This window comes from Thamnophis elegans, chromosome 2, assembly GCF_009769535.1.
Source record: "Thamnophis elegans isolate rThaEle1 chromosome 2, rThaEle1.pri, whole genome shotgun sequence".
In the NCBI taxonomy this organism is placed as follows: domain Eukaryota; kingdom Metazoa; phylum Chordata; class Lepidosauria; order Squamata; family Colubridae; genus Thamnophis; species Thamnophis elegans.
In genome coordinates this window covers 53,091,241-53,104,452 of record NC_045542.1, presented here as the reverse complement: position 1 = coordinate 53,104,452, position 13,212 = coordinate 53,091,241, and the positions used below count along the sequence as shown (strand labels likewise).

Below are 13,212 nucleotides of genomic sequence, written 5' to 3'. Positions count from 1 at the left end.
CTCCGCACTTATGTCGGCGCGGATAAGGGCATCGCGGTTTTGTGGTGGAACCGCATTTTTATCTTTATTTGCCCTTATTTTCATTTGCTTGGTTAATTTTTTAGCAAGTACAATTGTTACCATCTAAAACATCCTTGCTAAACCACACACTACAGTAGCAAATCTAAAGTTTGTAAATCAGACAATGAGTTCAAGTTTAGAGTATTTGATTTTAGAAAATTGGGCTAAGATAGTGAAATTAACTATAATTAAACACTGCTCAGGTACAAGTCAGAAGTGAGTTGCCAATTTTTTTACTACCTGTTTGGGTGTGCTCTCGCATGCGCTCATGCTGTTTCTATGCAAGCGCAGAAGTGTTCAGGTGGGTGGGCAGAGCCTCCCGCTGCTGCTACCACCAGTTTGACCAATCCGGGCTGAACCAGCAGCAACTTACCTCTGGTACAAGTTGGTTAAAGTCTCCTGAGAGATGGCATGTGGCTGAGTCCAAGTGGTAGTTAATGCCTCTTTGAGGATAGGGGTAATACCACCTGCTTTGGTTGACTGATTGATGTGCTGCCCTTCTGCTTTGAAGGAGACAATGGTACACACACACACCCTGTCAAGATGTCATCTTTGGACCCAACCATTGTAGATAACTCATCCAGTCTCCCATCTTCCCTTCCGGAGAAAGGTTGTTGAGAGGGTAGTTGGTATGCAGCTTCAGAGGGCCCTGGATAGATTGTCTGGACCTTTCTTGGTTGGGGTTCAGGCTGGGTTATAGCACCAAGATGGTATTGCTCATACTTGCTGATGACCTCTGGAGAGTCTGGGGTGTGCATGGTACAACTGTTCTGAATTTCTCAGCAGCTTTTGATACCATCAATCATGATATCATTCTGGACATGCTTCTGCAAAGCATGATGGGTTCTGGTGGTTCTCCTTTCTCTGTGGCTAATTCCAGCTGGTATTGGTGGATGGCCGCACCCTAAGTCTCCACAGCTTGGGATGCCTCAGGGATTAGGTCTCTCCCCTCTCCACTTTAAGGTCCACATGAAAGCAATGGGTGTGTCACCTGATGGCACTGGGTACAGAAACATCCATATGCTGGTGATATTCAACTATACAGCCTGGCCCAGGCCAATGATATTGTTGCAGGGCTGACCAAGTGCCTGGAAGCTATCAGGGTGTGGATGGGGGATGAACTAACCAGCTTAACCCTAGCAAGATGGAGTAGGTTTGGGTTTTGGAACCCTCCTGGGTCTGGCGACTTCTCAACTCTGACTTTGAGGAGAGTTGCATTTCCCTTGGCCAAGCTGGTATGCAATTTGCATCTCTGCTTGATGAGAAGTGGCAGCCATGGCTAGGGATCCTTTGACCAAATTCATCTTGTGTGTCAATTGTGCCCTTGCTTGGGAGGCCTTCCTCTCAGTCATTCAGACTTTAGACACCCTGCTGGCTAGATTGCAGCAATACATTTTATATGAGGCTCCCCTTGAAGACCACTGTGAATAACTGTTCCAGAAAGCAATAACGGACACAGTATTGGGTGCCCATGTTACACCTTTATTTAGCTGCACTGGCTCCTGTTTTTTTTTTCTGGGTACAGTTCAAGTTGCTGGTTATTATCTTTAAAGCCTACTTAGCATGGAACCTGATGATTTGTGGGACTATATTTCCCTAGAATACCCACCTGTCCCACTAGATCAGACAAGGTGGGCATGTTCCTAGTCCTCTCTCTGAGATTTTGCCATCTAATGGTACTTGGAAATGTCTCTTTGCCATGGCTGTCCTTGACTTCTATCTTATGGAAGGGTGAAGGCCTGTCCAAGATTTGACAAGCTTCTATCCTTTAACTTTTTGAAAGTCTCTGAAGACTTTTTCCTGAGGCTATGAAAGTGTATGGGTAGAAAATATGGAGGGAGGTTGGCTATGCCTGCTGTGGGGCATGCCAGAGGGCATGATTACAATGCAGCATTTTTGTTTTATTGTTTTGATTGTTTTCAAGATTGTTTTATTTACAGGGTATTATGTTTTTGAAACTCCTTTTAACAAATGCTATCAAAATTTAATTGTTCAATTTTTACATGTGATTAAGAAGTAATGAGATCCTCCTTGTTTGCTCAACATATGTATGCAGGTCGCCTTGACTACCCTACAATCATTTAGTTATTGACTTTCAAAGTTACAACATCACTAAAAAAACCTGACTTAAAACTGGTCCTCGCACAACTGATGCAGTATCTGCATAGTCATGTGATCAAAATTTGGGTGCTCGGCAGCCGGCATGTATTTACAATGGTTGCAGCATCCTGGAATTATGTAATTGCCATTTGCAACCTTTCCAGATGGCTTTTGACAAGCAGTCAATGGGGAACCCAAGTTTACTTAACGACCACATGATTCACTTAACAACTGCTTAACAACCATAAAAAACGTAAAATTGGAAATGACTCACTTAACAAACACAGTGCTTAACAAGAGAAATTCTGGTCTTACTTATGGTTCTAAATCAAGATCCACCTTAATAAGCTTGTTGTTTATACAATTTAATTTCCTGAATTTGCATGACATCCTGCAATTTTTTCATATATGCTGAGTTTACACAGCAATCCAAGATTAAACACAGATGGTTAATTTGAAGTTTAACATGTTGGGGGAATATAACCACAACGTAAGGTAAGAAGATTAAACAACAGCCTCCCACAAGGTTTTATTATGGCACCTAAACTATTCAACTTATACGTATCAGATATGCCGGTGTCAAGGGGATGCAAATTTGGATTTGCTGAAGTTTTGGCCATAGGAGTACAAGAAAAACACATGGAGTTGTGTTTGGACAGCCTCCTGTCCAAAGATCTTAAAATATGGGGAGAATCTTCATTGGCTGGTGGCTTACTCCTAGCACCAGCAAAACGGTACCTATGTGCTGCCACTTAACAACAAACTAGCATATGAAGCCTCGAAGGTCTATTTAAACAAAAATTTACTCCTCTATAATCCTCATCCAAAGTACCTTGGGGTAACATTGGACTGGACTCTCTCTTATAAGATACATCTAGAGAATACAGTGGCAAAAATCAATACTAGGAACAACATACTCCAGAAATTATGGGGTTGGTCTATTCTGCAGCAGAATGCTTAACAACTGCCATACTAGTTAAGTTAGAAGTCAGACTCAACAATATCATGAAGATTACAAGTGGATGTATTAAAACTACTCTGGCTGGCTGGCTCCCTGTTCTGAACTATATAGCACCACTAGCTTTACGAAGGCAAGATGCATTAGTGAGAGAATAGAGAAAAGTTATGAACAACTCACTCTTACAGATGAACGCCAACCTTCCTCAATTATCAGCTGGATTCAAATCCAGGAACTTGCACAAATCCAGGAACTTGCCCACTAACTTTAACATAAATTTCCAATGGAAAGCCAATGGATCGCTCAACGTCCAGACATAGGAAGACATATGACCCCACAAAAATGCTTTGAACTACGACATTTGAACTACGACGATCCTGAAAAGGATTTGCTCCTCACATGTCTGCCGAGACTCATTGAATAAATGGGGCTTAGTATCCTCCCTTCAGTGTGACCCAAATCAAACTGTAGATCAGATTGTGACTGGATGTAAGCTGAGGGCGTATATCGGTCCAGCATCTGATTTTTTTTTCATACAAATGATGTTGCGCTTCAAGGGTTAGATATTGGTATTTGAACATAGATCTTTTTAACATTTATATTTTATGTTTTATCAATCTAGGTGAAATATTTATATATATTGCTAGTCCATGTATGTGATATGCCATATTCTAAATAACATGATGTAGCATTGCAGGTTAAACAGTATAATCTGACAAGTTTACTATTCCCATAGTGCGTTATAATGGGACATAAGCCGGAGCAACAAAATCTTGGCTTTGTGGGTGGTAACCATACTGGAGACAGTGAGAATAAATAAACTTAGTCCATTAACCAATTAAAGCCAATTACAAGGCAACACACATTATCTGCAATTTGTAATTTACAAAAAACGCAGAGTTATATAGAAGACCATAAAGGGTGACTTCTCCAACCTCACAGGCCCGGCGGCCATTTTGAAAAGACAATGCCCTCGTCGCGAGCGAGAGTAGAGCTCCCTGCGCCCAGCAGGGCGCGCGCACGTTAAACAGGGGCGCGGACGATGCACCTGGGTGCGCGCACGCACTCTGGCTTTATCCTCGCGCCGCCATTCTCTTCTGAGTTATGTAACGGAGCTGCGCGCTCTCGTAAGCCGAAGCCCAATGGGGAAGCGGCTTAAGGGGGAGGGGAAAGCAGAGCGTGCGCGCTCTCGCAAGCCAAGGCGCGGCCCCGCGGCATTGCGTGCGCGTTCATTCGCCCCCTCCCCCAGTCTTTCTGTCTCGGCCGTTGCGGTCGCTTTTTCATCTTTCCGTCTCCCCACTTGCTCTGAGGTGCTTGGAGCGGAGCGGACCCCGTCGAGTCGCTATGGCTGACGAGAAGCCCAAGGTGAGCGAGAGGGAGAGAGAGAGAAAGAGAGAGAGAGAAGTGCTGCGGGCCGGTACAGAGGAAGAGGGAGGGAAGAGGAGGAGGAGGAGAAGAAGGGGGAGAGCGCAGCGCAGGCTGTGCCGTACCGGGTCTTGCGCGCCATTTTCATCCCCCCCCCCCCTCCTCCTCGTCTCGGTCTGGGCTCTTTCCGGAGGGCGGGGGAGGAATAAGGGCGCTCTTTCGAGAAAATAAGGCTTCCTCATTTTCTCCTTCTTGTGGGAATCGGGAGCGCTCTTGACTTTGCGAGGCAATGAGGCTGCCTTCGCCTTCCGTGGGATACGGGCTCTCCCTTCCCACTCCTTGCTTAAAAAAAAAAGGCACTAGTCCCTCTTGTGCCGGGCGCCGTCCAGCAGCTTATGGACTGGGAACGGGTAGGCCTCTTTGTGTTTCGCTTCTTTCGCAGTCGCTCTACGCGCTTTCGTGAGCCGTCCAGCAGCAGATAATCCCTCCCCCTCCCCAACCCCCCTCCTCCTTTTATGCCAGCGATAACCGATGATCGGCTTCTCCTCGTTTTAAATACGAGACTGGAGGCGCCAAAATTGTTGATGGGTTTCGGAGAGCGCTCTTCCCGGGATTCGCGGAAGGTCTGGGAGAAAAAAAGGCTTTGTGGCTGAAGAAAGGAGGCTTTTGCTTTGTGCATCTCTGTGTGCGGTGCGTAGGGAGGAGAGATCGGGGCGGTGCGTGTTTTATGGGAGAAGTGCTCCGCCGTGGGATCCAGTGGTCTTTTTGAACAGAAGTGGTGGCATGCGTGTCTCCCGGGGGGAGGGAGGGGGGATGTTTTAGGTCCATTGGGGGGAAGCCACCAGATTTCTTCATGTAGAGAGACACAAAGTAGGATCTACAGAGGCAGGGGATGGTTCTTGGAAGTTCTCTGCACGGTCTTGCCTTAAAGTACTTGTGTTAAACGGTACGTTTTAAACTGAAATGACAGTGTATCTTTCCTATGGGGTAGCATTGAAGTTTGCTAGTTTTTTGGTTTTTTTTTTAGAAAGGAGTGTAAAACATTTTTGCATAAAAACTCTTTGCAAATTTCTTTATGCTACTCCCAATTATTTGGAATTGTCTCCCTTATTTTGCATGGTGTGTTGTTTAATGGAAGCTTCAGAGTTTAAGGACCACGTAGAAGGTTTTTGTGCCTTATTTGAATCTTATTAGAATTCTCAATCTTAAATCTCACCAGAATCAATAAATTAGGCTTATTTTAAGAGGTTGTAGTATAAAGCATTTGGTTAAAAACAACACCTTGTTAAAGAGCATAAAATTTTGGGATTGTATTTGAGAATGGTGTACATTAAATATATTAGCATAATAATGCTTAGTTTTACTTAAAAATGGTATTGGCAAACAAGTGCACTAAACTTAAAATCCAATGAATAGTTACAGCTTTCCAAGAAATACTAGATTGATCATTTAATTCTTTAAAATTAAATGATGCTATCTTTAAAAATTCCCTTTCAAAATGTCCCAAAAGATGCTTTTTCCAATAGGCAGTTGGATTTTCTTGGTTTTTTCTTTGAAAACATGTCACTTCTCATCCAAGAGGTTTCTTTAGTTCTAATTCGGAAAAAAACCAAGAAAGTTCAAATGCCTTTTGGAAAAAAGCACCTTTGGGACAACTATAACCTGGATGATTGAGAATCTACATACCGGTAGATGCTCCCCTTAAAAGGAGAAATAACTCATTTTACTACATTAGCAATGTCACTCTGGTTTCCCAAACAGCCCTATGCATGTCCACCATTAATTATTTGTTTTATGAGTTCAGTGGAATTTATTCCCATGTAAGTGTGTGTGATGTAATGAATCTTGTTAATTTAGCACTGCTATATATCCATAGTAGTATGTTAATCAAATTAACTCATAATGTTTAAAACAAAGCATGGGATTTATTGTAATTATCTGACATGGCCTTTTGTTGTTCTGGTAATACTTTACTAAATTTTATTTATAAATTGATAACTAGCTAATTTTATTTCTGAGTTTGAGAATTATAATGGTTAGTCCTTCAGTAATATTACAACTACAAGATGTAATATGAATATTGAATGATGACATGTACTAACTAGGTGAAGTAAATTGCTCCTAATATTTTGTCTCCTCCCCCCCCCCCTTTACAGGAAGGAGTGAAGACTGAAAATAACGATCATATTAATCTGAAGGTTGCAGGGCAAGATGGATCTGTGGTGCAATTTAAGATTAAAAGGCATACACCACTTAGCAAACTAATGAAAGCTTATTGTGAACGACAGGTGAGAAGCCATATGAAACATTTTTTGAAACATTTTTAAACTGATTTGTAGGATATTAAAGCTTTGTAACAATGACTATAGAGTTTAGCATTGTATTAAAACACATCCTGGTTATAGTTCTTGCTATTCAAGATAAAATGGCAAAACAAAATCTTGTTATCTTGGTTAAGTGAACTGTATACTGTGAATTCAATCTAGAGGCATTATTTAATAAAGATACCTTTATTAACTAAAGTTAACTATCTAGATGATCACCTGATAGTAACAGAATGTCTTCTGTCTTTTGCTTTCCCATGTACAATAGTATGTAACTAACCAAAGGTGGAAAAGAAGTTATCTCTTTTTTTAATGAAGGTTTTCTCAGTGGTGTGTATTCTCTTTTATAATTATTGTATAAAAGAAAATGTGATTATGGATCCATTGCAATTGGTACCTTAAACATAATCTGGAAAAATCTAGCGCTTCTTCCATGTTGTTTCTGGGAGTTACCAGGATTTGAGTGTCACTTGAGAGAAACATTACCTTTTTAATCATAGTGTAAAGAAATAGAATTATGGGATATCAAGAAACATGGGACCATTTACTACAACAGTTTTGAAGACTTCCTGTATTTGTGCATTCCTAAACATTAAAATTATATTCAGTGGGGTTGATGTTGCTAAACTACAATTCCACAGAGTTACTTTGATGAATGGCATTGCTTGTTATTTAATCAGCAGATCTCTAATACTTCTGTATTAGAAAAACATATTTATTAGGAATATAGTCTACTGGGACCAAGTACTCACATAAAGACACTTGGTATAAAGAAAGTCTCCACTGAACCATATTATCTATTAGCATGAAAGTTGGTAAAAGATCCACCCCCCTCTCCCCCTTTCTGAGTTTGAGAGGACAGATGACACAAATCTGTGTTTTTCTGTGCTTTGTTCTGTAAGAATAAATTTCTATCAAGAGGATGGTTCTTGACTGATAATGTACAACAAAATTAGGTGTGATGGCAAAAATGCCCAATTTGTATCTTGTTGAGTCTGGTCCTGCCTTGTACAAATTCTGACTGCACAGTACAATGGATCCAGGAAGGATTTTTAACTGTCTTGGTGCAGATATTTTAAACTCTACATTTATTTCAAGTTGATTTAACTAGTCATCTGGTAAAACCTTTTCAACTAAAAGTTTATTAAAAGGCATAATGTGTGCTGCAGCTCACTTCATCAACTGCATAGTGTGACTAAACTGATGCAGGATGGAAACTAGCCATTCTGTACATGAAATTACCGTATTTATCGGCGTATAACACGCAGTTTTAAAACTAAAATTGCAAGCTTAAACCCTGCCTGCGTGTTATACGCCGATACTGCGTGTTATACGCCGGGTCCACTGTTCCCTCTAAGGTGCGCGGCCGCGCGGCTGCGCACATGGCAAGAAACCCCCGCGCAGAGGTTTCTAACTCCCGCGCAGAGGAGACGTGGGGAAGTCCTTTGCAGGCAGCTAGAACTGGCTGCCTGCAAAGGACCTCCCCAAACTTGTTTCAGCGGCAGCTCTCAGCCTGGCGGCAGCGTCACACAGACTGTGGAAGGAGGGGGAGGAGGAGGGAACCAAAGAGAGCTTTTACCGAGTCTGCGCCCCACAGCCAGGACCGTCCTGGCGCCTCCAGCCGCGTTTCTTCCTGCAAAGCCCTTCGGGCAACCCGAGAGTTCCGCTTGACGCCAGAAGGGCTTTGCAGGAAGAAACGCGGCGTTTCTTCCTGCAAAGCCCTTCTGGCGCCAAAAGGAACTCTCGGGTTGCCCGAAGGGCTTTGCGGGGAAGAAACGCGGCTTGAGGCGCAAGGACGGTCCTGGCTGTGGGGCGCAGACTCGGTAAAAGCCTCTCTTTGGTTCCCTCCTCCTCCCCCTCCTCCTCCTCCTCCTCCTTCTTTCTGGAGCCCCTTCCTCAAAGATTTGGTACCAAAGCAATGGCGGTGAGGAAGTTGTGTCTTTTGGATTTTGCACTGTTGTCTTTTCAATGGTTCTCAGACTGGTTGAACCTTTAGCAGCTGGGGTGATATTCTTTACTGTTAAGGTTACAATTGGATGTGTTGGACAAATCTTAAAAGATGAAACTTTTATTAAAACGTTTGACTTAACTAAAAACGTCTTCCTTTTTCTTCTTCTTCTTAAATATGATTTATTTATTTATTTTTACTTCAGAAGTTTGATGACCGTTGTACAAACTAATCCAACCTAAATGTAGAGGAGGAGAAGAAGGGGGGGGGATTTAAAAAGAGCAGAGGAAAAAGAAAAGAAAGCATGAAGAAAACATAAAGAAAGGGATGGGAGGGAGGGAAGGAAGGAAGGCACTTTATGTTGAGGAGTTAATGTTATAATTCATGTTCTAATGTTATAAATTTTAATCCAACATTAAGTTCCGAGCTTCCAAGTCATTTATTTTTAATGAAAAAAATTTTTACTCAAATTTTTGTGTTAAAATGGGGGATGCGTGTTATACGCCGGTGCGTGTTATACGCCGATAAATACGGTAGCTGCAGCTCAGAAAACTTTTATATCTTTTAATACCCTTTGTTAGTTGGAAAAGGAGCTACCACAGAGTTTTTGTCACTATATATTAACCTGACTATCCTACAAGATAGTCACTGAATATGAGTCCGCTTTGACTGAGCTGCTGTGTAATGCTTGCACGAAATTTATCTTTGCTTTTTTCAGTTACCAGAAATCCTTCAAAATCAGATTATCCAGAGATTATGGAATACTAAACAATATTGCAAAAAGTCTAATTAATGAATATCAGTTTAGTAGACTTCATAATTAATGGACAATCTACTGAAAGGGATTTACTTTGGTAGGGACTGGGGAAAGCTAGGAAGATGTGAAATGGGGCAATGCTACTGTGGGAGCTGCCATAGGCCCACACAAGCCTTGCTTTGCTTAACGGTCTTGCTTTACTCACTGTTAGAGTTAGAGCAAGGGCAAACCCACAATGGACATTCAATTTTATTAGTCTTCCCCCTCATTCCCATTCATACATTAAATTAGTGAATTTGCTATAATTGGCTTTATACATTCCACTAAGCCTCAGTTTCTTTCATTCATGGGTTATTAGCTAAGTTACATTAGATGGTTTTGCATAACATAGTTTGTTATGATATGTGAAGTATGCCTGTAAACATTCTTTAATATTTATAAAATTAAAACCAAAATGTCACCTGTATTTTAACAATGTGAACTTATTATACAGAATATTGTACAAAAATGATTGGTTTTTCAAGAGGAAGGTCATTTTCAACTTACAAATATAGTACTACTAAAGTGTAATGCTCTATCTATGCAGCAGTTTCCTTAGTTTAATCTTGGGTCTCAGTTGATTCTGAGGTCACTAATGAACACTAATGCTAAATAAACTGAACATCTAATCCCATTTTTAATAATTTAGACAGGAAGTAGTATATAGTCTTAGAAGAATTCTGGTTGTTTGCTATTTCAATTGCATGTTTTATTTTTGAATTTATGTAGGGTTTGTCAATGAGGCAAATCAGATTCCGGTTTGATGGGCAACCAATCAATGAAACAGATACACCTGCACAGGTAAAAAAAAGGCATTAAAGTACTTCCTGGTGTGAAAAAATAGAATTTGGTTAGAAGTCTAAATCCCAAAAAATGTTTTAAAAGTAACCTTTACATATTTCTTTGTACCTAACATTGCTTACGTATGAAAGACAATTGAAGTACAAATGTATGCTTAAATTTGTACCACTGAAGACTTGATGCAGCAGTTAAAAAACAGCAATATTGCAATGTCTTTAAAACAGTTTGAACACCCAAGCTTCCTCTTGCGACATGGTTTTCAAGTTGGGAATGGGATATTATTTCTTCCTATTAACAACTGAAAATCCCAATTAGTTTAGACCTAAAAAGTAATATTAATGTTTTTAATATCTATCATGTGAAATACTAAAATTAACTCTATATAATAAAAATCTTGACTTGTATCTAAAAATGCTTTTATTTGAAGAAAGAAGCCTGCTCTTAATTCTGTCAGTTCCTCTGCCCTGCTTATAGTAGAGATATTATTTTTGGCTATTCCAAGGAGACTTTTAATTGAAAGGAACAGCTTTGGAGGTTTACAAGGGCTTCAGTTAAAGTAAGATTCAATAAAACCCCATTGGCTGAACACTTAACACATTCTTGAATTCAGCCTACTAAGAGACAAGCTGACCAAACTCTTATTGCATAATAAAATGTCTCTTTACAAATAAAGTTGATTTTTTTTTTGTGGTGGGGGTGGTTGTTAATGAACAGAAGAAAATGGAGAATTAGATTTGCATTACTTACCAATCCAATTACAAGCTGATCTCTAGTTACATTTTGTTTTGTCTTTTTATACTCTTGGGAGTGTATGAAAAACTAAATAAAACTTGTTATACTTATGTCACTTACTTGTCATGTGATAACATGATATTACTTATCATACTTTGAACTTACTTACAATTTTTTCAATACAGTTGGAAATGGAGGATGAAGATACAATTGATGTGTTCCAGCAGCAGACAGGAGGCATGAACTAAAAGAAAAAACCAAACTTCCTTTCCCACAGGCAACATATTCACAGTTAGAAAAAAAGAGACCTGATTCAGCCACATCTTGACTACTGCAGTATAGCTTTCTCTCTTCTTTGATTTCTTTTCTTATTCCTTCTATTGTACATAAAGTAACTGGTGTATGTGCACAGACATGCATATTTTTTTTAACTAAATAGCCAATTGTGTTTTGATCAACATCATATGGAGAAAGGGTGGTAAAAACAATCTGGTCTTGAAAACATCCCATTTCTCCACTTGTGGCATGCTCCTCTAACTTTTATCTTTATATTCCAGTAAGTTATTTTTGCTCTCATTGTTGGAAAAAAACAAAAAAAAACTTACATACTTTGTTTGATTGGACAATTTCATTGTTTTTCTTTTATCGTTGTACAACCAAGGACAATTTTATAACTTTTTTGTACGTAGCTGTTACATGTAGAGCAATCTGTCTTTAAGTAGGGGTAAATTACTCTAAAACAAAAGTTTGATCCTGGATAGTTTTCCCTTCCGTCTTGTTGTTTAAATAAACTTCTTGTTTAAAATAAAACAGCTTATCTTTTGTGCTGCTATCATCTCAGCCTAGAACCAATCACCTGGTAAAAAGAGATAGAAATTTTCTTGCTGTTTCATCAGATTTTAATTTTAGTTTTTATATTTCTGCTGACAGTCCAGACAAGTTTTAAATTACTAGTTACAGGGAGGCTGACTGGATGTGAAGGGCACAGTAAATATCCCTTCTTGCAGTGAAAATCTTGGCAAGAAATGTGGGTTTTAATGTAAATTGCTAGATAAAAATGCTGTGTTTCTTTTTTAGTGGAAATGTTTGGGATTGAAAGCAACATGTTCTTCCTTTCTAAATGTAAACTTGGGCAGTTATTTGGGAAGACATGATACTGTGCCCAGTGCAGCTGATCTGCAGTCAGATTCTTGTGCTCTTGTATAGATAGGTTATGTGATAAGCTGATCCATATGACTTTTCAGGACCGAAGAAGGGGAGTGCAATTGAAAACCCTATCCCTGCTTGTTTTAATATTGGGATGAGAAAGGCATAAGGTACTGAGGTTGTAGATGGAGCTAATATTCTTAAGGGACTAAAGGGAAATAGTATGAGAAATATTTGAGGTAAATCTACAGTTTTCAAACCGGCAATATAGAACTGTAATATTTTATATATATATATATATATATATATATATATATATATATATATATATATATATATATATATATATATATATATATGTATTACCTAGTTTGGCACATCAAATATCTCTTTCAGATATCATAATAGAAAGCAATGTGGAAAACAAATACTATTTGCTATAGTAGAGGAACTTGGTTAACTACTGGTGAAGTAAAATTACTATATTAACAACAGGATAAAAAGGTACATTTGAAAATTCTCAGTTCTTGGCTGTCATGCATTATATTTCTCATCAAGTGCACATCTATTGGGATGTGTCTTTAATACCGAAGTGGGGTATTGTTGGTTTTTGTCAAGCTTAGAATTAGTAATGCAGGTCCAGTACTGGTCTAGAACTCTAGCGGTAATGTGAAAGGCCCATTCATCTTATGTTAATATTTGAGATTTTGAAAGTTGCCCGAAGTCCCTTACTCATGATGCAGCTCTGCTGCACTTTATGGTTAAATTGCTTTGTTCCTTTTGGTTTGGATGGGCTTCCATAAGTACGTTGCCATGATCGCAGAAATGAGACATGCCATTTAGCCAATAGTTTAAAGCAATCTTCTGTAATATGTTGATAGTTAGACATCAGGTTATATGTGTCCTGCTTCTATTATACTTTTAAACAGAAGAAACTGTTGAGCTAGGTATGTAATGCCATGATTGTATTTGGAACACGTAA

At 39.5% G+C, this 13,212-nt stretch overlaps 1 protein-coding gene across 1 annotated transcript; it reads left to right on the top strand.

Moving 5' to 3' along the window:
• The first annotated feature begins 4,216 nt into the window (after positions 1-4,216).
• On the top strand, positions 4,217-11,894 carry SUMO2 (small ubiquitin like modifier 2). Its single transcript, XM_032210850.1, has 4 exons — positions 4,217-4,483; positions 6,640-6,771; positions 10,281-10,352; positions 11,270-11,894. The coding sequence occupies exons 1-4, from the start codon at positions 4,463-4,465 to the stop codon at positions 11,330-11,332; spliced, it is 288 nt and encodes a 95-aa protein (XP_032066741.1). The 5' UTR covers positions 4,217-4,462; the 3' UTR covers positions 11,333-11,894.
• Positions 11,895-13,212: the final 1,318 nt, after the last annotated feature.

Bases quoted from the DNA above. Each gene is read 5' to 3' on its own strand.
- SUMO2 (XM_032210850.1), top strand. From the start codon at position 4,463: ATGGCTGACGAGAAGCCCAAG. The intron at 4,484-6,639 runs GTGAGCGAGAGG...CCCCCTTTACAG, and splicing joins TGGCTGACGAGAAGCCCAAG to GAAGGAGTGAAGACTGAAAA. The intron at 10,353-11,269 runs GTAAAAAAAAGG...TTTTCAATACAG, and splicing joins AAACAGATACACCTGCACAG to TTGGAAATGGAGGATGAAGA.